This window comes from Panthera tigris, chromosome B4 (genome assembly GCF_018350195.1).
Source record: "Panthera tigris isolate Pti1 chromosome B4, P.tigris_Pti1_mat1.1, whole genome shotgun sequence".
Classification (NCBI taxonomy): domain Eukaryota; kingdom Metazoa; phylum Chordata; class Mammalia; order Carnivora; family Felidae; genus Panthera; species Panthera tigris.
In genome coordinates, this window is record NC_056666.1 from 83,197,824 (window position 1) to 83,223,093 (window position 25,270).

At 40.9% G+C, this 25,270-nt stretch overlaps 1 protein-coding gene across 4 annotated transcripts in view; it reads left to right on the plus strand.

Annotated features, from left to right (window-relative positions):
* The first annotated feature begins 343 nt into the window (after window positions 1–343).
* The window catches only part of OS9 (OS9 endoplasmic reticulum lectin), a 30,788-nt gene continuing 5,861 nt past the window's right edge, over window positions 344–25,270 (plus strand). For 3 of the 4 annotated variants that reach the window (XM_042992629.1, XM_042992630.1, XM_042992632.1), the window contains exons 1-5: window positions 345–540; window positions 950–1,126; window positions 1,992–2,055; window positions 2,186–2,262; window positions 2,449–2,547. In XM_042992629.1, the coding sequence (XP_042848563.1) occupies window positions 379–540; window positions 950–1,126; window positions 1,992–2,055; window positions 2,186–2,262; window positions 2,449–2,547 (579 nt within the window). In that variant the 5' untranslated portion in view covers window positions 345–378. Of the gene's footprint in view, window positions 541–949; window positions 1,127–1,991; window positions 2,056–2,185; window positions 2,263–2,448; window positions 2,548–25,270 lie in introns of all 4 variants that reach the window. The other variant, XM_042992631.1, reaches the window with a different exon arrangement.

The following is a 25,270-nucleotide window of genomic DNA, read 5'->3' on the forward strand; positions in this document are numbered from 1 at the left end:
CACTTAAAAAAAAAAAGAAAGAAAAAGAGATGCGCATGACACCTGGAAGAAGACAGAAAGATTACTTCAAAGGGCCCAGGCGTTAGACCTCATCTCTCTGGAACTGGGGGTGAGGTGGAGGGGGTGGGGGTGGGAGGAGGTCTGAGCTCCTCGATGATTGGTTGGCATCTCTGACCAATCAGGAGCAGTGAGTGGTTTTGCTTATCATCGTGATCCACCTCCCGGAGGGTTTTGGAGTCACGTTTACAAATGGGAATTGGGTAGGTAAGAGGGACAGAACATTCAACCAATGAGACCTTTCTGCGTTCGTGGGCGGGGTGAGGCCGCTGCCAGGTTTAGGGCGGAAGGAGCTGCCCTGAGTAAGAAGGTGAACGAAAGATGGCGGCGGATACGCTGCTGTCCAGCCTGTTGGGGCTGCTACTTCTGGGGCTCCTGTTACCCGCAACTCTGGCCGGCGGTGTCGGAAGCCTGAATCTAGAGGAACTGAGTGAGATGCGTTATGGGATCGAGATCCTGCCGTTGCCTGTCATGGGAGGGCAGGTGTGGAGGCGTGGAAGGGCGAGGATCTGGGGCAAGGGGAAGGGGGGAAAGAGGAAGAAGGGCCGCTGTGGAGTCTGCATAGCGCGCCTAAGAAGAATCGGGAGGAGTAGGTAGGGGTTTTACGATGACTCCTAAGGACCGTAGACGGAGACCCATTCCCCTGGGGCTAGGGACTGGGAGGGGTGGGGCTTCCCGCTGTCAGCTTCGGTTCCAGATAGAAGCACCCAGACTCCTCCCGGTAGAGAAGTGCGAGCGCTCGTTCCCCTCACCCGCCAAACACAGCTGGAAGACTTGTGGCTCATTCTGACTTGACTGGGCTCTTCCCCAGGATCCGAAGAGGGATCTCGTTGTTCTCTCTGATCCCAGCCTCTCTTTGCCTCCCCGCCCCCCGAACCTCCTTCTTTCCCAGAGCCAAGCTTCGGACGTGGTGATTGTCTCCTCTAAGTACAAACAGCGCTATGAATGTCGCCTGCCAGCTGGAGCTATTCACTTCCAGCGTGAAAGGGAGGAGGAGGCACCTGCTTACCGAGGGCCTGGGATCCCTGAGCTGTTGAGCCCAATGAAAGATGCTCCTTGCTTGCTGAAGGTGAAAGGGGCTGGGAAGAATGGAATGAGGGCTTGGGAACTAGCTATCTATCTGGGAACTGGAGTGCCCATGAATGGGGAGGGACGAGAGGACCTATGGGGGTTAAAAAGGCCATTGGACAAGTAGACATATTGTACAGAAGCAAAGAATTCTGCAACCACTGATGACACTTTGCTGAGTGTAGAGGAGGGTTAGGACAGAAGACCTCAGAGTGATGGTTAAGCCAAGATTGAGGTGCCTAAAGAGGGTCACTGTAGGGTAGGAGGGACATTCTCCTAGAGAAGCCTTCCTGGTAAAGTCACCCCCTGCCCCCGTCACTTTCTGCCGGTGTCCTATTTTATTTTCATCATGGCATTTTTCATGATCTGAAATCATCTTATTAACTGAATCATCAGCTTATTTATTTATTTTTTTTAGTCTGAGTCCCAGCACTGGAATATGAGTCCATGAGGTCAGAGAATTTATCTTGTTCACAGTTGTATCCCCGGTGGCTAGAACAGCACAAGGAATGTTGTAGAAGTTCAATTAATATTTGAATATTCAAATTTTCCTAGTCCGAGTGCTTCAAGGATACCATGATTCCTTATCTTTATAAAAGGCGAAGAAGGATTTTTTAAAAAATCTTTAAAAAGGGAGGCGTGGAAAGAGCACAGGTGAAAAACATACTTTAGAGGCATTTCTCCCAGGCACAGAAGGAAAGCAGCCCTTCCTCGTCACTGAGAATCTGGAGAATTGAGTATGGAAGCAGAGGGGATGAGAAGTAGATGAGAGGTTATGTGTCTTGGAGCTAGGAGAGATTCAGGTTCCAAGCAGAGACATCTGCACGCTATCCCCTTGATTGTTCTTTTTTTTTTTTAATTGTCAGACCAAGGACTGGTGGACATATGAATTCTGTTACGGACGCCACATCCAGCAGTACCACATGGAAGGTGACTCATGCCTGCATTTTCCCTAAGCCCTCAGCAACACTTCATGGAAGGTGACCTGCCTCCCCAGTCCCCTTCCCTCTTAGTCCTCTTAGAAGGGAGTAACGGTGCTTCACTGTGGTTTCTCTTGTAGATTCAGAGATCAAAGGTGAAGTCCTCTATCTCGGCTACTACCAATCGGCCTTCGACTGGGATGATGAGACAGCCAAGGTGGCAGGAGTTTGGGGTTGGGAGAGAAAGGGGTCCTGGCTGTAGACTCAGAGCCCTAACGAGAAGGGGAGGGTCAGGATTAGCTGACATGTTGCTTGGGGCTCGGTGGCCATTAGGACAAAGTGCCATTTTTTCTCTTTGCGGTCTTTCTTCTGCCCCCGCCCTCCCTCTTGATGTCCTCCCCAGGCCTCCAAGCAGCATCGTCTGAAACGCTACCACAGCCAGACCTATGGCAACGGGTCCAAGTGCGACCTTAATGGGAGGCCACGGGAGGCCGAGGTTCGGGTGAGTCTTAAGAGAGGGAAGTTGACACTCCTTCAGTGACAATTCAGACTCTAAGGGAAGAGGGAAGGGTTGCATGTTATACTCAGGAAGTTCTCTTTCAGACCCAAGACTCTTAAGTTTAAGACTCATATTTCCAGCTGGTAGCTGGATGCCACTGCCTGGATAGTCCCGGGCACTTGAAGTCAACATTTCCCAAACCCTTTCCTCTGAACCACTAGCCACACTTACTCTTTTTCCCATGTTTCTTCTTCTGAGCGTTATTACTGACTCTTCCTTCTCCTTTACTTTGTCTTCCGTTCTTCATTTAATGACTCGTCAGTAAGGCTGTGCAGGTGTAAGCATTGGGCCCTGCTCTGGGGCTACAGTGCTGGGCAGACACACAGCCCCTGTCCTCAGGGGATGTACAGTCTAGACAGGAAGACATGTTAAAGAAGAATCACAGAAATGGGTCTGTGACTACACACTGAGGAGTGGTGTGAAGGAAAGGAATCTAGTTCTCTCAGAGTAAATGACAAAGCCTATTCGTCCTATTTCTAGATTTCTCTGACCACTGGCTTCTTTCCTATGCTTGGTGCCTTCATCTCTCACCTGCATCATTGCCAACAGCCTCTTACCAGATGCTCCCGATCTAGTGCTCCCTAACTGAGTTCAGGCAAGCAGGCAGATATACGGTGGGAAAGGTTCTTCGGGTGCTAACGTGTATTCGCAAATGTAAACACCTATAGAGATAAGAATCACACACCCGATGACACAAGAAGGGTCTTTCTGTAATACAGACTTGCACATGCAGTTGTATGCTGGTAAATGTTGAGCATTCTGATGGCTAGGAGAGAGTGGGGAGCATGGAGTGGGGAGCCTTGATCTATAATGTTTACCAGTATCTGTGGTATAAGTAGTCTTACCGTGGCCAAATTCATGCTGTCACTGTGATGTCAACCATCTGCGACATTCCTGAAAATTTTCCAGTTTGCTCTTGTGAACTGGTGTGAGCTGACTCCAACACACCCCTACGGCAAGTGTCACTTCTCTGTCCCGTCCTGGAAAACCTTCTGTGATTCTGCCTTGCACAAAGGCTAAGATCCAAATACTTCAGCACAGACTGAGGTGCCTGGGAGGTGATGGGAAGCCCTCGGGTTCGGGACATATTTTGAAGGTGGACCCAAGAAGATTTATTGATGGATTGGGCATGGGGTGGAGTCAAGTATGACTCTGGGGTTTTTGGCTTGAGCAAATGCAACAATGCAACTGTCATTTACTAGAATGGGAAGGGTTGGGTTTGGAGGGGAACCCAGGTTGATGGAGGTCACAATGACTCTAGACATCCAGTGGCGATGTCCAGTTGGTAGTTGGTTCTGTGATTCTGGAGTTCAGGGATGAGGTCTGGGCCGGAGATATAAATACTCGTTGTGTATCTGCCCCACTGGCCTTCTTTCTGTTCTTTGAATCAGTGGGTTTCATTGTTGCCTCTGCTGAAAGCTGTCTTCCTCCAGATCTTTGAGTGGTAGGCTCCACCCTGTCATTCAAGTTATATATCCCTGTGACACCTCCACAAGTTAGCCCTGATGTTGGCACACAGAACACATGCAGCCTTCTGCCACCATCCGGGTAAACACCTACAGAGTTTTATATTCTTCAAAGCATGTATCATTTCCTGAAATTATCTTACTTGTTGGAATTTAACGTCCCTGTCTGTCTACCCCAACTAGAATAAGCTCCAGGAAGGCAGGGACAATGTCTGTCTTCTTTTCTTTCTTCTTCTTTATCTTTTCTTTCTTCTTCTTATTTTTGTTTGTTTGTCTTATTTCCTGCTGTATTCTTGGTGCCTGGAACAGTGCCTGGCACCAAGTAGGTGCCCAGAAGTTATTTGTTGAATGACTGGAATGAATAATAAGCCGGTTCAAATGTCATCGATTTTATGTGAACTTTCTTGGCTAAGCCAGAAGGTGAGTTAGGTTCAGCGTTTCACATCCACATATCCATGTCCACATATATCCATGGCTTAGTCTATTTGGGCTGCTAGAACAAGATACCACAGGCTGAATGGCCTATAAACAGAAATTTTTTTCTTAACAATTCTGGAGTGTGGAAGTTAGAGATCATAGTGCTAGTGTGGCCCAGGTCATAGACTTCTTGTTTATTCTCACATGGTGGAAGGGGCTAGGGAGCTCTGGGGAGCCTCTTTTATAAGAACTTTAATCCCATTCATGAAGGTTCTACCCTTACGACCTAAGCACCTCCTAAAGGTCCCACTTCCTAATATCATCACATCGGGCATAGGATTTCAACATAAGACCTTTCGAGGGGCACAAACATTCAGACCATAGCAACCCACAAGCATCTACACACATATGTAATTGATTATAAGCACTTACTTTATTATATTCGAATTATTTTTGTTATTTGCAGCTTCAGTAGGCCAAGAACTGAGGGCAAAGACTGCACTTTCCTCTTATCTACTGAACATATGCCCTGCACCAAGCCCTGTCATAGAAACTGGGGATGAAGTGGTGACTGAGAGACCCAGTCCTGCTCTCAGGAGACAGACATTAAATAAACAGCCACAGCAAGCAGGATAAAGTCTGACAGGTGAACTACATATCATGGGGGTGATAAGGGGGATGCACAATAAAGGAACTAGCCAAGTCTAGCTGAAGGGGAGGCTTCCTGGAGAATGTGACCTTTGAACTGACAGTTGAAGGATGAGGAGCTAGTCCAGCAGCTGTAGAGGAGGGGTAGAGGGAAGAGGGCATTCCAAGTGGAAGGTCTGCTAAGTGCCATAGGCCTGGAGACAAGGGGCAGTTGATAGCTTTTCGCAGTGACTGGAGAGAATTGTGGGAAGGGAGTGTGGGAGGTGAGGCTGGGCAGCAATTAGGGGTCAGCGTGCAGGTCATGAAGCTCTGTAGCTATGTTGAGTTTGGACAATCCGAGAAATAAGGGGGAAGCTAATGAGATATCTTAAGGAGGATGATGACATATTCAGTTTTGGTTTTGAAAGCTCACTCTGGCTGGAATGTAGCAAATGATTGGGAGGCCAGTTAGGAAGTGGTTGCAGTGATCCAGGTGAGAAAAGAAGGTGGCCCAGGGATGAAGAAATGTGAATTTGGAGGGAGATTTAGGGAACAGAATCAATAGAGTAAGACTCATAGGTTTTTGGGTTGAGCATGGATAGATGGTGGTTCCTAAGTTAGGTAGAGTAGAAAGAAGAATAGGTTTGGTGAAGGAAAATGATGATTCTGGTTTTGAGTATGATGATTTTGGTGGCTGCAGGCATCCAAGTAGAGATTTCTGAGGAGGCTGTTAGATCTGTGGGTTTGGAACTCAGGAGAGAGATCCGAATTGAACCCCGAAGGCTGGGAGTCATCAACATATTGGCTACAGTTGGAGTCTTGGTCTGGGTAAAATCCCCCCAAAGAAACAGTATATAGTGGAAAAGGTGGAACAGAACATTGAGGAAGCCATCATTGAAAGCATGGGCGGAAGGGGGCTTTGCCGAGAAGGGGCCAGAAAGGAGACTACAGTGACACATCTCAAAGAGGGGTTGGCCCAGGGTGTCAGTAGCATTTGAACCTTCAGGGAAGAGGAGGATTAAAAACTGCTTGTGGGCGGTCATGGGAATTATTATTTTAATAAAAGCAAAGCATTCACAAGGAAATAAGAACTCCGGCAGTAGTCATGGGAACCAGATGAAAATTTCTAAGTCCTCTACTCCCAGTCTCCCCTCACCAGTCCTTTGGTTGGACTTAATGACAGAGGTCACTGGTGAACTTTGCTACAGCAGTTTCTGTGGGGTGCTGAAGAGGAGATGAAGAAGTGGAAACCTTGGAAGAAGTCTCGATATGCAGGGGAGGGAAAAGGTGAGCACTAGTTGGAGGGGTTATAGGGTTGGAGAGGGTGTTCTTTCGCGTTTTAAATTGGGAGCATGTGTAAATGCTTTTGGGTGGACCTGACAGAAAGGAGAGATTGAGTTATAGCAGAAAGAAGGGGAAGAGAATGGGACAGAGCTGGGATACAGAACACAGGAGAACAGTTACCCTGAGGAGAGGAGATCTAGGGTTGTAACTGGGAATGAAAGGGTGGTGTATTTGGTGGGGAGTCTGGAGGTGGTAGTGGCAGAAAGTTGAGGGCATTCCTATCTGGCTGTTTCTCATTTTTTATTTTTATATTTTTTTGAAGTTTATTTATTTTGAAAGAAAGAGAGAGCACACGTGGGTGGGGGAGGGGCAGAGAGAGGGAAAGAGAAAATCCCTAGCAGGTTCCTCACTGTCAGCTCAGAGCCTGACACGGGGCTCGAACTCACAAACCATGAGATCATGACCTGAACCGAAATCAAGAGCCCAATGCTCAACCGACTGAGCCACTCAGGCGCCCCTCATTTTTTAGTCCTTACATCCTGATAGACCACCCAAGTTTGTTGCCTTCGTGATTGAGTAAACCACATTCCCCCTGCCTCCCCCCCCCCCCCCCCGCCCCCTTCCTGCCTCCAGGGCAAGCACAGTGAAGTCCTACCTTCCCAATGCCTCCTGGGTAGGAGCCGTGTGCATGGTGTTTGGTAAAAGTGCAGTTTTTCCATGGGGTTTGGGAATGGTTAGCCATCTGGAATTAAGCAAATTTGGATCCCTATCTCAATTCTTATACTAAGTGAGATTTCACAGAGATCTCAGATTTTTTACTTTTTAATTTCTAATTGTGAAACATCTTGGACTTACAAAAATAATGTCACAGAGACCCATAAATCCACTGCCAAGTGAAACAGATGTTAACATTTTGCCATATTTGCATCAGAAAGGAATAAAATGGTAATGAATGATGTAGTTAAAGCCCACCTTCTCATTTCTTCTCTCTCCCTCCTCTCCAGAAACAACCACAACCATCTTCATGCTTGCTTTGTACTTTTATTAGTCATACACGTATCGTAGACACCATATATGTTTTGTGTTTTAAAATTATACATTAGTGGTATCAACTTGCTTTTTCGCTAATCACTGTTTGCCATTCTGTGGCATGACATGGAGATCTAGGTCAATGATTTTAATGGCTGTGTGTTTCATTGTTTACTTACTATTCCTCTGTTGAGGAAAAGTTGGATTTCAACTCTAATGCTTTTATACACAGTGCTACAATGTAGGTCTCATTGTGAATGTGCAAGAGTTTCTCTGAAGGAAATACCCAGAAGCATATTTTATTGGTGAATTTGGTGCATTGCTCACTTTTTCTATTCTTTTCTAATGTTTGTTTATTTATTTTGAGAAAGACAGAGAGAGAGAGAGAGAGAGAGAGAGAGATTAAGTGGGGGAGGGGCAGAGGGGGAGAGAGAGAATGAATCCCAAGCAGGCTCTCCACTGTCAGTCACATGGAGCCTGATGCAGGTCTTGATCCCATGAACGATGAGATCATGACCTGAGCAAAAATCAAAAGTCGGACACTTAATCAACTGAGCCACCCAGGTGCCTCTCAATGTCTTTTTCTTTTTTAAGTTTATTTATTTTGAGAGAGAGAGGGAGGGGGGAGAGGCAGAGAGAGAGAGGGGACAAAGGAACTGAAGCAGGCTCTGTGCTAACAGCAGAGAGCCCAATGTGGTGCTCAATCTCACAACTGTTGAGTTTGTAACCTGAGCTGAGATCAAGAGTCAGACACTTGGGGCACCTGGGTGGCTTAGTTGGTTAAGTGTCTGACTTTGGCTCAGGTCATGATCTTACAGTTTGTGGGTTCAAGCCCCGCATTGGCTCTGTGCTGAGAACCAAGGGCCTGGAGCCTGCTTCAGATTCTGTGTCTCCCTCTCTCTTTGCCCCTCCCCCTCTCCCTCTCTCTCTCTCTCAAATATAAATAAACATTAAACATTTTTTTAGGGGCGCCTGGGTGGCTCAGTCGGTTAAGCGTCCGACTTCAGCTCAGGTCACGATCTCGCGGTCCGTGAGCTCGAGCCCTGTGTCGGGCTCTGGGCTGATGGCTCAGAGCCTGGAGCCTGCTTCCGATTCTGTGTCTCCCTCTCTCTCTGCCCCTCCCCCGTTCATGCTCTGTCTCTCTCTGTCTCAAAAATAAATAAACATTAAAAAAAAATTTTTTTTTAAATTTTTTTTTAAAAAGTCAGAGCTTAACCGACTGAGTCACCCAGTTGCCCCACCCTCTCCAGTACTTATTATTACTATTTTTTATAATAACCATCCTAATGGATATGCAGTGGTATCTCATTGTGGTTTTGATTTTCATTTTCCTAATGACAAATGACGTTGAACATCTTTTCATGTGCGTATTGTCTATATGTATATGTTCTTTGGAGAAACGTCTATTTAAATCCTTTGCCCATTTTTTAATTGGGTTGTTTTTTATTGTTGAGTTGTGGTAGTTTTCTATATATCCTGGATATTAATCACTTATCAGATACATGATTTGCAAATATATATGTATATGTGTGTGTGTGTGTATATATATGATTTTCTCCCATTCTGTGGGTTGTTTTTTACTCTCTCTCTTTTTTTATTTAAAAAAAAAATTTTTTTTTTAACGTTTATTTATTTTTGAGACAGAGAGAGACAGAGCATGAACGGGGGAGGGGCAGAGAGAGAGAGGGAGACACAGAATCGGAAGCAGGCTCCAGACTCCGAGCCAGCAGCCCAGAGCCTGACGCGGGGCTTGAACTCATGGACCTGCGAGATCGTGACCCGAGCTGAAGTCGGACGCCTAACCGACTGAGCCACCCAGGCGCCCCTCTGTCTTTTTTTAAAGTAGACTCCATGCCTAACATGGCGCTTGAACTCATGACCCTGAGATCAAGAATCACATGCTCTACCTACTGAACCAGTCAGGTGCCCCTGCTTTTTCACTCTCTTAGTAGTGTTTTTTGATGCATAGAAGTTTTTAATTCTGATGAAGTCTAAGTTACATATTTTTTCTTTTATTGTCTGTGCTTTTGGCCTCATACGTAAGAAATCATTGCCTATTCCAAAGTCATGATGATTTTCACTTCTGTTTTCTTCTAAGAGTTTTATAGTTTTGAGTTTATTTTTGTATACAAAGTAAGGTAAGGATCCACCTTCATTTGTTTGCATGTAAATATCCAGTTTTTCTAGCACCATTTGTTGACAATACTATCTTTGTCTCTTTGAATGGTCTTAATACCCTTGTTGAAAATCAAATGAGCAAATATGCTAGGGTAATTTCTCAGCTCTATTCTATGCCACTGGCCTGTATGTCTGTCCTTATGCCAGTACCACACTGTTTCGATTACTGTGGTTTTGTAGTAAGTTTTGAAATTAGGCAGTGTTGAGTCCTCCAACTTTGGTTTGTTTTTTTTTTTTTTTTTTGAGATTGTTCTGGCTATATGAGATCCCTTACAATTCCATATGAATTTTAAGATGGGTTTTTCTCTGACTATAAAAACAGCCATTGAGATTTTGATAGAGAATGCATTGAATATGAGATACTTTGTATAGTATTGCCATCTTACTATTAAGTTTTCTAGTCCATGAACATAGGCTATCTTTCTGTTTATTTGTGTCTTCTATAATTTCTGTAATATTTTGTAATTTTGTAGTTTTCCATGTGTAAGTCTTTCACCTCCTTTGAGAAATTTATCCTAAATAGTTTATTTTTTGATGCTATTGTAAGTGAAAAAAATTTTTAAATTGCCTTTTTAGAGGCACCTGGGTGGTTTAGTTGGTTAAGTGTCAGACTCTTGATTTTAGCTCAGGTCATGATCTCACAGTTGTGAGATTGAGTTCCACATCAGGCTCTATGCTCATGGAGCCTGCTTAGGATTCTGTATCTCCCTCTCTCTCTCCCCCTCCCCCATGCATATGTGCTCTCTCTCTGTCTTAAAACAAATAAATAAACACTTAAGAAATTGCCTTTTTGGCTTGTTTGTTGCAAATATACAGAAATACAACTGATATTTGCACGTTGATTTTATGTCCTGAAACCTTGTTGAATTTATTTATTATCTGTAATAGGGTTTGTGTGTGTGTGGGGGGGGGGGTTCTTTTGGATTTTCTGTGTGTAATATCATGTCACTTGTGAACGGAGATGATTTTACTTCTTTCTTTCCAATTTGGATGCCCTTTATTTCTTTTTCTTGCCTAATTTGCTCTGGTTATAACTTCTGGTACTATGTTAAATAGAAGTGACATAAAGTGGGCATCCTTATCTTGGTTCCTATTACTCGTGGAAAATTTTTCAGTCTTTCACCATTAAGTAATGCTATTAGCTCTGGGGTTTTCATATGTGGCCTTTATCATGTTGACATTCTCTTCTATTCCTAGTTTTTCAAGTGATTTTATCAGGAAAGGGTGTTGACTTTCAAATTCTTTGTTCACGGTTGAGATGATCATGTGGCTTTTTTCTTCATTCTGTTAATGTGGTGTATTGTAGTGTGCAGATTGATTTTTGTCCATTGAACCATCTTAGCATTCCTGGAATAAATCCCACAGGAATCATGATATATAATGCTTTCAGTATGCTGCTGAATTTGGTTTGCTAGTATTTTGTTGAGAAAATTTGCATTTGTATTCACAAGGGATCTTGGTCTGCGGTTTTGTAATATCTTTGTCTGGGTTTGGTATCAGAGTAATGCTGGCCTCACAGAATGAGTTAGAAAGGCATTCTTCATATATTCCAGATTTAATTCCTTAATCTCCTATACGCTAGCTATAGCTTGTCTTCTTCTTTTGTTCGTAGTATCTCAAATGTACTTTTAATTTAAAAATTCCAATATGATTAAAAATTTCAGTGTTTTTCTTTATAGTTTGTATATTTTATGTCTTTTATTAAATCCTTTTCTTTTCATTTATATTTTTCAAATTATAGAAGTTTTCTTCTCATATGTTAGACTTTAATTCCATAAACAATTTAATGTGTCGTGTGTAAGCTTAGAACCTAAATATAGCTATTTTTCATCTGGATAACTGGCTGTCCCAGCATCATTTATTGAGCAGGCCATATTTTCTCCCTGATTTATAGTGCCACATCAGGCATTTATCAAGTTGCCATACATATGTGCATTTTCTTCTTGGCTTCTTTTTTGTTTCAATAGTCTGTCTATTCCTGTGCCAACTCCACATTGTTTTACATACTATAGCTTTTTAGTAAGTCTTGGTATCTGATAATATGCATTTTTCTTTGTTCTTCAAAACTGTCTGAGCTATTATTGGACAAGTTCTGTGAAAAAAGTCTTTTGGGGATTTTAATGGGGAATTACATTGAATTTTATATTAATTTGGAGAGAATTGATATTTTATGATACTGACTTTTCATTCACAATGAACATAATATTTACTTCTATTTACTTACTGCCTTGTACCAAACTAAGATTTTAATTTTCTCTTTGAAAGCTCTTATAGATCTCATTTGAGGTTAGTCCTAGATACCTTGTAGCTTTTTATTTGTGACTTGTGCGTGTGGGCAAATGTTTCAAGCCTACAGGTACCTTATAGTTTTTGATGCTATTGTAAATGGCATCCTTTAAAAGTTACATTATAATAGCTTGCAGGTTCTCATGGATTTTCTATGTGAATAATAATGTCATCTGCAAATAGACACACTCTGATTTCTTCCTTTCTAATCCTTATATATGCCATTTTTCTTATACCTGCAGTGCAATTCAAGGGGTGAGGTAGGCATCTTTGGCTTGATTTTAAAGAGAGTACTACTGAGGTTACACTATTAACATCGTGTTTTCCTGCAGGGTCTTTGTAGACACCTTTTACCCGATGAATGAAGATCTATTTTATTCCTAGTTTGTGTAATATTTTCATCATAGGTAGGTGTGAATTTTAACCCATGTTTTTTATATATCTATTGAGATGGTCATATGGTTTTTCATCTTTATTTGAATTCAACTAATTCATTTTCTAAGTTTTTTTTACCCTTGCATTTCTGGAATAATCCATGGTCATAAAGTTTCCTTTTTTCCTTTTTTTTTTTTGAAGATTTTATTTTATTATTTTTTTTTAAGTAGGCTTTGTGCCCAGTGCAAAGCACAGTGTGGGACTTGAACTCATGATCCTGGGATCGAGACCTGAGCTGAGATCAAGAATCAGATGCTCTACCTACTGAGCCAGCCAGGCACCCCTTGAAATATTCTTAATACAGTGATATATTTAGCTTCCTAATATTTTAATTGATTTTATAGCTATTTTCATAAGTGAGTTGGGTCTATAATTTTCTTGTATTTTTTTTTAAGTTTTTAAATGCTAATTTATTTTTGAGAGAGAGAGACAGACAGAGAGCGGGCAGGGGAGGGCAGAGAGAGAAGACGACACAGAATCCAAAGCAAGTTCCAGGCTCTGAGCTGTCAGCACAGATCCCGACGTGGGGCTCGAACTCACGAACCACAAGATCATGACCTGAGCTGAAGTCAGTCACTTAACTGACTGAGCCACCCAGGTGCCCCGAGATTTTTTTTTTTTTTAAGTTAACTCTACCTTCAAGGTGGGGCTCGAACTCACCACTCCAAAAGACACATGCTCTACTGACTAAGCCAGCCAGGCTCCCTGACTGAGAGATTTTTTTTTTTTTTTTAATGCACATACAAACATTTATCTTTGAGCCCTTGCCAAATACATATATAAATAATTTCCTTTTCCTTCCTCCCTTCCTCCCTCCTTTCCTTCCTTTGTTTTTTTTCTATTTGTTTACCTATCTTTTTACTGAGGTATTTTTGACATATAACATTATATTAGTTTCAGGTGCACAATATGTTTCAATGTTTGTATATATTGTGAAATGATCACCACAATGAGTCTAGTTAACCTCTGTCAACGTATAGTTAAAATTGTTTTCCCTTGTGATGAGAACTTGTAGAATCTACACTCTTGGCAACTTCCAAATATGTAATATATTATTAACTATAATCACCATGCTGTAGATCCTCATTACTTAATTATTTTATAACTGCAAGTTTGTATTTTTTGGCCCCCTTCCCCCATTTTGCCTATCCCCCTCTTGTTCTTTTTTTTATAGTTGCTATCATTCTTTTAAATTAAAAACAATTTTTTTTAATGTTTATTTATTTTTGAGACAGAGACAAAGCGTGAGCAGGGGAGGGCCAGAGAGAGAGGGAGACACAGAACCAAAGCAGGCTCCGGGCTCTGAGCTGTCAGCACAGAGCCCGACGCGGGGCTTGAACTCATGAACCATGAGATCATGACCTGAGCCAAAGTCAGATGCTTAACTGACTGAGCCACCCAGGCACCCTGCTATTATTCTTTTATACACTATACTATCATTTGGCTAAATAATACCTTGTTGATGGACATTTAGGTTGTTTTAACTCTTATTAACACAAAAGTACTGCAGTGAATAATGTAGGTTGTTCACAGAGAATATGTAGGTTAAATTCCTAGAAGTGGATTGGTGGAATTCTTATATGTACTGCCTAGTTACCCTGCTTAGGTAAATTACTCTCCCTCCAGCAATGTATGAGAATGCCTGTTCCCCTGCAGCCATGCCAACCCAATGTATTTTTAAACTTTCAGATTTGGGCCAATCATCAGACAGGCCTCAGATAAACAGTGATTTCTTAGTATGGTTTTAACTTGCATTTACCTTGGGAAAAGGTATGTAATCTTAATCATATTTAAGAGGCATTTCTCTCTTTCAGCCTTTACTCTTTTCTTTCAACCATCCAAATTCTTTGCTTATTTCCCTAATCAGTTGTTGATCTTTTTCTTCTAAACTGATAAGAACTCTTTGTATAAGAGAGAGATTATCCCTTTGTCCATAATAGGAACCGTGGGATGCTTCACGGACTCTCCTTTCCTACTCACACATGGGTAAAGCTGTCTATTTAACTCCATGTGGGTTGCATCCCTCAAGTTTTGATATGCAGCATTTCCATTGTCATTGTTATTTGTGCTCTGCTTGAAAACTTATTTTAGATTTACGCTTATTATATTTCTAAACAAATGTTTTTTATTTTTGTTTTTATTTTTTTAAGTTTATTTATTTAGAGAGTGAGTGGGGGAGGGGCAGCGCGCGCGCGCGCGCGCGCGCGAGAGAGAGAGAGAGAGAGAGAGAGAGAGAGAGAGAGAAAATCCCAAGCAGGCTCCGCGCTGTCAGCTCAACGCGGAGCCCGAGATGTGTGGTTCAATCCCAAACCGTGAGATCATGACCTGAACCATAATCAAGAGTCAGTTGCTCTGGGCGCCTGGGTGGCTCAGTCGATTGAGCGTGGGATTCCAGCTCAGGTCACGATCCTACCGGTTCGTGAGTTCGAGCCCCCGCATCTGGATCTGTGCTGACAGCTCAGAGCCTGGAGCCTGCTTCCGATTCTGTATCTCCCTCTCTGTCCCTCTCCCCCTCACACTCTGTCTGTTTCTCTCAAAAAATAAATAAACGTTGAGAAAAAAAAAAAAAAAGTCAGTTGCTCAACATACCGAGCCATGCAGGTGCCCCTATTTTTGTTTTTATATATGGCTATTGATTTCTAATTTTAGGCCATCGTGTCAGCGATTTGTTGTATCAAGACTTTCTCTGTGGCGAACTTTAAAAAATGGTGTGGGTGCGCTTGATAGCATGTGTTTTCTCGATTTAGTTCAAGACTCTAACTGTATTGGTCAAGTTACCTACTAATGTTTTTTGGCCAGGTGGCCAGTTATTATTGAAAGGGGTGCATTAAAATTTTCTCTGTAATGGTGGATTTGGCAATTTGTTAATTTTCCCTTCATCTATTTTGAGGCTGTGTCAGAGAAATGTAAATTTAGAGTTGTGATATCTTCATGGTAAATTATTCCTCTTATATTCTCTTGTACCTTAATGTTGTGGCCCTTTTTTTTCTAATCACATAAAAAAATATTGTGAAATATGCCACAATACATAAAATGGTATAAAACACGCATGTATTGTGTAAGGAATAATATAATAAAGGAAATACCTATCTAATCGCCTTGGGTTATGGAAGGATACAGATAGTACCTTAAAAACGCCTCCGTGCCCCCACACGGTGCATCCCTCTCTCTCCCTTCACCACAGAGCTAACAGCCATCCTAACCTGATAAGGAGAATTCCTTTGCTTTTCTCTAGGTTTTGCCATCTGTGCAGGCACCTCATTTAATTTAGGCTTTTTTTTTTTTTTCTGAACTTTATACAAATGGTGTCATATTGTATGAAAGCATGCAGAGTGCATACAAGGAAATCTGGGATCTGTTTCTTTTGCCTAGTACTGCGTGTGTGAGATTCATCTCTGTCCATGGCGGTACCTCTAGGGCACTTCCATGCCTGTCTAGTATTCCTTCGTATATTTCATTATCCCCTGTTCATCCACCTTACTTTTCGTGGACATTTGGGTTGTTTCCAGTTTTCTGCTATTCCCAGAAACTGCTGCTATATGCAAAATTCTTTTAAGTACCTCCTGATACAATGTACGAGAATTTCTTGATGGAGAAATTTGCCTGGGTGTACAATTGCTGGGTCGTAGGATATGGTAGTAAGCTCCTGTTCTACCTTATTTGGCACTGCAGAATATTTTCCAAAGTTTTTGTTCCCATTCATATCCTTATTGTAAAAATATTCCCAACATTCCATATCCTGGCCAATATATGTTACCAGACTTTCAAATTTTTATTGACTTACTGGATGTATGACGGTATCTCATTATGAATTTAATTTGCATTTCACTGATTCCTAAGAACTGATCATTTTTTCCAAGTATTTATTTACTAATATGAAACTGATTTAAACTAATATACTTAATTGATATCCTAATATTAAGCCAAACTTTCATTTGAAATTAAACCATTTATTGATTTTCTAATGTTAAACCAATTTTGCATTCCTGAAATGAATGACTTTGGTCATATGTATTATTCTTGACTATCCTTTTTAGGTCTTGCTGGATTCAGTTTGCTGGTTTTTAAAGGACTTATATATATCTCTCTTGAGAAATATTGACCTGTAGTTTTTCCTTCTAGTACTGTCATTATCATGGTTTGGTAACAAGGTTATGCTCCCCTCAAAAAATGAGTTCAAAATGTTCTCACTTTTTCTATACACTGAAGAATGTTTAAGATTACAATTTTTTACTCCTTGAGTGTTTGCAAGAATTCACCTGTAAAATCATGTTTGTCTATGTTTTTGTTGTGGGAAGAGTTTCAACTTGATTTTCTTTGGTAGTTTTTGGAATATTCAAAGTTTTCTATTGCTAGTTGGGTCAGTTTTAGTAAGTTGTATTTTTTAGGAATTTGTCTGTTTCATCTGATTTTTCAGATTTATTGTCATGAAGTTGTTCACGATACCCTTCTATTATTTTTTAATCTCTGTAGCATCTGTGAATAGGTTTTTCTGTTCGTTCCTGAAGGGATTTTGGCCTCTTTTGTTATTGGTCAGTCTCACCAGGGTTTGGTCAGTTGTAATCCTCTTTTCAGAGAACCAACTATTTTGGCTCTTTTGAATTTCTGTATTGTATTTGTTTTCTATTTTATTAATTTCACTCTTTATTTTCCTTCCTTATGCTTTTTAAAAAATTTTTAATTTTTAAAATTTTTATTTATTTATGAGTGCGTGAGCATGAGTGGGGGAGGGGCAGTGAGCGAGGGAGACACAGAATCCCAAGCAGGCTCCACGCTGTCAGTGCAGAGCCCAGCGTGGGGCTCAAACTGACAAACCACGAGATCATGACCTGAGCTGAAATCAAGAGTTGGATGCTTAACTGACTGAGCCACTCAGGCACCCCTCTTTTGTTTTTTAATGTTTATTTTCAGGAGAGAGAGAGAGGGAGAGAATTAGTGGGGGAAGGGCAGAGTGGGAGAGGGCCAGAGAGAGAGGGGAACAGAGGATTCAAAGCAGGCAGAGAGCCTGGGGAGGGGCTCAAACTCATGAACCGTGAGATCATGACCTGTGCTGAAGTCGGAAGCTTAACCGACTGAGCCATTCAGGCGCCCCCTTCCTTCTGCTTTCTTGAGTTTATTTTACCGTTCTATTTTCAACTTCTTGAAATGAATGCTTAATTCCTTCATTTTCAGCTCTTCCTTTTTTTTTTTTTTTTAATAAATGTTTCTTATAAATTTCCTTCCAAGTACTGCTTTAGGTATTTCTCACAACAACTTTTTGTGGCCATTATAAATTTCTTCATCTAAATTTCAAATGGATCATGCTTTCTCATGATTCACAACCCAGAAGATATAGAAAGGTGCACAATGAAAATTCTCGCTCCCCAACTGCTCTCCCACCTGCTCAGTTCCCCTTGTGGCTTCCCACCCGTACAGGTCACCTTGTTCTGAGTGCTTCATGTGTGTTTCCAGCCTTTCTCCGGGGTTCACAAGCGGTTAGGACTAGAGAAGCTTATTGCTTTTTCTCTCTTTTTTACACACAATATTTAGTATATTAAACACACATCCTACACCTTGTTTTTCTATATCTTGACAATAATTCTTAAAGATCTTTCAATGGCCATCCATCTAGAGCTTTATTCTTTGTTTTTACATCTGCGCAATATTCCATTGTATGAATGTTGCATCATTTTGTCATCATAAATGGACTGAGTAAAGAGTTTCCCTCCATATTTTTTGTGACTACAAAAGCTTATTACGTTATATGTAGTTCATGTGTAAATATATCTTAAAAGTATAATTGCTGGGTACAGGTTATATATATTTAAGATTCTCTTTGCAAAACTTTTGTTGCGGAAGGCTAAAAACACAGAACATCAGAGATAATTGTACAATGACCCCCTGGGATCATCTAGTTTCAACAAATATGGCCAGTCTCACTTCATCTATTTTCCTGCCCACCTCCCTCTACTAGTACCTCTGTTCCCAAACTACTTGGAAATAAATTGTAGATATCATTTCACCAATAAATATTTCTGTAGGTGTCCCTAAAAGGTTAAACTCTTTGAAAAACATAACTCCATACCCTATCACACTAAAGAATTACCAGTAATTCCTTATTATTATGAAATATTCAGTATCTTCAAGTTTCTCTGGTTATCTTCTATATCTCATAATTACATAGATTATTTGATGGTTGTACTATGTGAGTCCTTTAAGTTTGTTGAGACTTGTTGAATGTTCCAGCGTATGTCTGTTTCTATGAATGTTTCTTTGTGCCTGAAAACGTGTACCTATTATTAGCTACAGTGTTTTCTGTATGTCTGTCTTTCAGTTCATGATTGTTAACCATGCTGTTCAAATCTTTTGTATCCTTACTGATTTGTCTTCTGATGTAATTATGCACTTGTAGACTGATCTGTTATTCCTTGCTCTGCTTTCAGTGTATTCATTATTATTCTATCACTTGTTGCATTATGTACCTTGGGGGTATGTATTAATTTATTCAACAAATGTTTATTGAGGGCTTCTACATGCCAGGCACTGGAGTAGTTGTTACAGGTATTTCAGTGAGCAAAACAGATAAAAATTCCTGCTTTAGTTGGGAGAGACAGATAATAAGAAAGATAAAGAACTACATACAATTTTTTTTTTTTTTTAACTTTAGAGAGAGAGCATGAGTGGGAAAGAGTGTCAGAGGGAGAGAGAGAATCTTAAGCAGGCTCCACACTCAACACAGAGCCCAGGGTGAGGTTCAATCCTATGACCCCATGACCTGAGGGGAAATCAAAAGTCGGATGCTCAACCAACTGAGCCACCCAGGTGCCCCAAGAATGACATACAATTTAAATTATCTTCTTCATAAATTGAGCTTTTTTAAAATATGAAACATAATTTATTGTCAAATTGGTTTCCATACAACACCCAGTGTTCATCCCAAGAGGTGCCCTCCTCAATGCCCATCACCCACGTTCCCCACCCCCCACTCCCCATCAACCCTTTGTTCTCAGTATTTAAGAGTCTCTTATGGTTTGCCTCCCTCCCTTTCTGTATCTTTTTCTCCCCTTCCCCTCGCCCATGGTCTTCTGTTAAGTTTCTCAAGATCCACATATGAGTGAAAACATATGGTATATCTGTCCTTCTCTGACTGACTTATTTCACTTAGCATAATACCCTCCAGTTCCATCCACATTGCTGCAAATGGCCAGATTTCATTCTTTCTCATTGCCATGTAGTACTCCATTGTGTATATAAACCACAATTTCTTTATCCATTCATCAGTTGATGGACATTTAGGCTCTTTCCATAATTTGGCTATTGTTGAAAGTGCTGCTCTAAACATTGGGGTACAAGTGCCCCTATGCATCAGCACTCCTGTATCCCTTGGGCAAATTCCTAGCAGTGCTATCGCTGGGTCATAGGGTAGATCTATTTTTAATAAATTGAACTTTTAACATGATGAATTGACCTTTTTGGTCTTAAATTGTTTTACTTAACATCTTTTATGTGGTAATGTAACTGGAACAACTTTCATTGAGTTGTTTACTATATATATTCTTAAGTTGCTCCACACCTTGTGCAATGTGGGGCTGGAACTCATGATGCTGAGATCAAGAGTTGGATGCTTAACCGACCTGAGCCAGCCAGACTCCCCTGTATTTTTTTCATCCTTTTACTTTTATCCTTTCTATATTCTTATGTTTTAAATTTGTTTTATAAACAACATATAATTAGTTGTGTTTTTAGGAATTTTAACCATTTATTTCATGTACGTATATATATTTGGATTTATGTCTAACATTTAATTTTCTGCTTTATTTCGTTCCATCTGTTCTGCTTCTTTTTCTCTCCTTTCTTTTGCTTCATTTTGTCTTTTTAAAAATTTTTTTTAAATATTTGTTTATTTTTGATAGAGACAGAGTGCGAGTGGGGGAGGGGCAGAGAGAGGGCGACACAGAATCCGAAGCAGGCTCCAGACTCCGGGCTGTCAGCACAGAGCCCAACCCGAGGCTCAAACTCGCAAACCATGAAATCATAACCTGAGCCGAAGTCAGGCGCTTAACCAACTGAACCACCCTGGCGCCCCTGTTTCATTTTGTCTGAAACATGTCGCCTTTTCTTTCATCTGAAGTTACGTACTTACTTTCTTTTATTTTTTTCAGTGACGGTTTATCGAGATCGAATTCACATCCCATGCAGTTGAGTGTGCAGTTCGGTGGTTTGTAGCGTACTCACGGAGGTGTGCCACCAGCACCACCGTTCCTTTTAGAACCTCTTCACCACCCTAAAATAAAGCCCCTATTCTTTGGCAGTTACTCTCCACTCCAGCGTTTCCTCAACCGCACCCTCCACTCTAGACAACGTCTCATCTCTCTGTCTCTACAGATTTGCCTGTTCTAGACATTTCCTGTGACTGGGATCCTCTAATGTGTGACCTTTGTGTCTGGCTTCTTTCACTCACCGTGTTTTCTAGGACCATCCGTGTGTAGCATGTACCGGTACTTCCTTACATTTTATTCCCAAGTACTGTTGCACACGCTGTTCATCCATTCATCGCTTGATGGACGTTTGGGTTATTTTCACCTTTTAGCTATTACGAACAATGCTGCGTTTAACCTTTGGGATCAAGATTTTGTGTGGACGTAGGTTTCATTTCTCTTGGTATATACCAAGGAAGGAGTAGAATTGCTGGGTCATATGGTAATTCTCTGTTTAACTTTTGAAGGAACTGCCAGACTTTTCTCAAAGCAGTAGAACCATCGTATAGTCCCACTAGTAGTATTTGAGGGTTTCTCCACATCCTCATCGACATTTGTTTTTGTCTTTTAAACTATAGCCTTCCTAGTGAGTCTGAAGTGGCATTTCATTGTGGTTTTGATTTGCATTTCCCTGATGGCTAATGACGTGGCACATCTTTTCAAGTGCTTTATTGGCGATTTGTGTATCTTCTTTGGAGAAATGTCTATTCAGATACTTTGCCTATTTTTTAATTGCATTATTTGTCTTTTAATTATTGAGTTACAAGATTTCTTTATATATCCAGGATACAAATCTATTGTCAAGGGGCTCCTGGGTGGCTCAGTCGGCTAAGCATCCAACTTTGGCTCAGGTCATGATCTCATGGTTCCTGAGCTCAAGTCCCTCTTTGGGCTCTGCGCTGACAGTGCGGAGCCTGTGTGGGATTCTCTCTCTCTCTGTCCCTCGTGGGTTTCTCTGTCTCCCTCTCTCTGCTCCTCACTTACTTGTGCCCTCTCTCTCTCCCAAAACAGACAAACAAAAACCACAAATCCTTTATCAGATACATGATTTGAAAATGTTTTCTCCCATTCTCAGGTTGTCATTTCACATTCTTGACGGTGTCCTTTGTAGCACAAAAGCTTTTAATTTTGATGAATTCCAGTTTATCTGTTTTTTGTTACTTGTGCCTTTGATGTCATATCAAATAAACCATTAGCTCATCTAAGGCCATGAAGACTTATAACTGTATTTTCTCCTAAAACTTTCATAGTTTTACATTTAGGTATTTGATCCATTTTGAGTTATCATTTTTTGTATATAGTATGAGATAGGGCTTCAACTTCATTTCCAGTTGACCCAGCACCATTCGTTGAAAAGATGATTCCCATCAATGAATTACCTTGGTAACCTTTCAAAAAATCATTGATGATAAAAGTGAAGGTTAATTTCTGGACTCTAAATTAAAAAAAAATTTTTTTTTAATGTCTATTTATTTTTGAGAGAGAGAGAGAGAGAGGGAGAGAGACAGTGTTTCAGTGGGGAAAGGGCAGAGAGAGAGGGAGACACAGAATCCGAAGCAGGCTCCAGGCTCTGAGCTGTCAGCACAAAGCCCGATGTGGGGCTCGAAGTCACAAACTGGGAGATTATGACCTGAGCTGAAGTTGGGCACTTAACTGACTAAGCCACCAGGCGCCCCTGGACTCTAAATTCTATCTCACTGCGCTATGTATCTATCTTTGTGTCAGTATCACACTGTCATCATTGTTGTTTTGTAGTACGTTTTAAAATCAGTGTGAGTTCTCCAACTTTGTTCTTTTTCAAGATTATTTTTGTTATTTGGAGTCCCTTGAATTTTCATATGAATTTTAGGATCAGTTAATTTCTGCAAAGAAGCCAGCTGGAATTTTGATGGGGACTGCATTGAATGTGAAGATCAATTTGGGGAGGATTGCCATCTTAATGTTAACATTCAATATTAAGTTTTTTAATCTATGAGCTTGTATAGCTTTCCATTTTATTTCAGTCTTTAACTTTTAACTTCTTTAAGAAATGTGTTATAGCTGGGGTGCTTGGGTGACTCAGTCAGTTAAGGTTCTGACTCTTGATTTTGGCTCAGGTCATGATCTCACAGAGCCACACCGGGCTCCATGCTGACAGTGCAGAGCCTGCTCGGGATTCTCTCTCTCTCTCTCTCTCTCTCTCTCCCAACTCTCTGCCCCTCCCCTGCTTCCCTGCTTGTGTTTGCATGCACTCACTCTCCCTCTCTCTCAAAATAGATAAACTTAACAAAATACATTAAAAAAATGTTTTAGTTTTCAGAGTACAAGTTTTGCACTTCTTTTGCTACATTTCTTTCTTTATTTCTTTTTTAAATAATTTTTTAATGAAATTTTTAAATGTTTTTATTTATTTTTGAGAGAGAGAGAGACACAGAGTGCAAGCGGGGGAGGGGCAGAGAGAGAGGGAGACATGGAATCCGAAGCAGGCTGCAGGCTCCAAGCTGTCAGTGCAGAGCCCGACATGGGGCTTGAACTCATGAACCGTGAGATCATGACCTGAGCCAAAGTCAGACGCTTAACCAACTGAGTCACCCAGGTGCCCCATTTATTTCTTTCTTTAAAAGTTTTTTTATTTTTGAGAGAGAGAGAGAGTGGGGTAGGGGCAGAGAGAGAGAATCCCAAGCAGCCTGCACGCTCTCAGCTCAGTCTCATGAACCCCATGATATCGTGACCTTAGCCAAAATCAAGAATTGGACGCTTGGGGCACCTGTGTGGCTCATTTGGTTAAGCATCCGACTCTTGATTTCAGTTCAGGTCATGGTCTCACGGTTGGTGGGATCAAGCCGCACGTGGGGCTCTGTGCTGACAGTGTGGAACCTGCCTGGGATTGAGAGTCGGATACTTAACCGATGGAGCCACCCAGGTGCCCTGCTGCTACATTTATTCCTAATTATTGTTTTGACGCTATTGCAAATGGGATTATTTTCTTTTTGTTACTTTATTCATTTTTGAATTGTTCATTGCAGTATATAGAAATACAGTTGATTCCTATATCCTGCAACCTTATGGAGCTTGTAAGTTAGTTCTAGTAGTTTAGTAGATTCTTTAGGATTTTCTGTCTCTAAGACCATCTGTAAATAGAGATAGTCTTACGTTTTTCTTTCCAACATAGATGCCTTTTATTTCATTTTCTTGCCTTATTTCCCTGGTCAAAACTTCCAACCCAGTGTTGATTGAAAGTGGCACAAGCAAACAACCTTGTCTTATTCCTGGTCTTAGGGAGAATCCGTTCAGCTTTTTACCATTAAGTGTAATGTTAGGTGTGGATTTTTAATAGATGCCTTTTATCAGGTTGATGATATTCTCTTCTATTTCAAGTTTGTTGAATGTTTTAATCATGAAGAGGAGTCACATTTTGGTCAAATGCTTTTTCTGTATCCATTGAGATGATCGTGTGCTTTTTGTCCCTTATTCTGTTAGTGGGATATATTAATTACATTAATTGATTTTTGTGTGTGTTAGCCCAACCTTGCACTCCTGGGATAAATCCACTTGGTCGGTGTATAACCCTTTTTTTTAAAGTTTTTTTTTTTTTTTTTTAATGTTTATTTATTTCTGAGACAGAGAGAGACAGAGCATGGGTGGGGGAGGGGCAGAGAGAGAGGGAGACACAGAATCAGAAGCAGGCTCCAGACTCTGAGCTGTCAGCACAGAGCCTGACACGAGGCTCGAACTCACAAACCGTGAGATCATGACCTGAGCCAAAGTCGGTCGCTCAACCGACTGAGCCACCCAGGCGCCCCTATAACCCTTTTTATATGTTGCTAAATTTGGCTAACTAGTATTTTGTTGAGGACTTGGGGTCTATATTCATAAGAGATATTAGCTTATAGTTTCCTTTCCTTGTGATATATTTGTCTAGATTTGGTATCAGGGTAATAACACTGGCTTTGTAGTATGCATTGAGGAATATTCCCTCCTTTTCTTTTCTTTTTTTTTTTTTTTTTCCTGGAAAATTTTGAACAAGATTGGTATTTATTGTTTTTTAAATATTTGGTAGAACTCACCAGTAGACCCATCTGGCCCAGGCTTTTCTATGTGAGTAGTTTCTAGATTACTAATTCAGTCTCTTTACTTGTTATAAGTCTATTCATAATGTCTATTCCTTCTTGAGCCAGTTTTGGCAGTGGTGACTTTCTAGAAATTTGTCCATTTCATCTAAGTTATCTGATTTGCCGCCATGTAGGTGTTCACAGTATTTCTTTATAATTCTTTTTTATTTCTGTAAGGTTAATAGTAACGTCCCCTCTTTCATTCCTGATGATACTAATTTGAGTCTTCTCTTCTTTTCTTGGTAAGTCTAGAGGAAGTTTTGTCCCTTATTGATCTTTTCAAAACAGCTTTTAGTTTCATTGATTTTTCCTTATTGTTTTTCTATTCTTTATTTCACTTACTTTTGTTCTAATCTGTATTAACTTGCCTCTGCTTGCTTTGGGTTTAGTTTGCTTTTTTTTTTTGCGCCATTCACAGTGGAGAGAAATGTAAACAACCCTAAGGATGCAGTGGTAAATCACAAGGGCGTAAAATAAACTGTAGTAAACATTGTACACTGTAGCAATTTTGTAGCCACCTCCTGTTGCTATTGTGATGAGCTCAAGTGTTGTATCTGCTTAAAAGTCCATGATGTGAATCTTCTCTAGTCTCCGCGGAATCTTCTCTCCTCTCTGC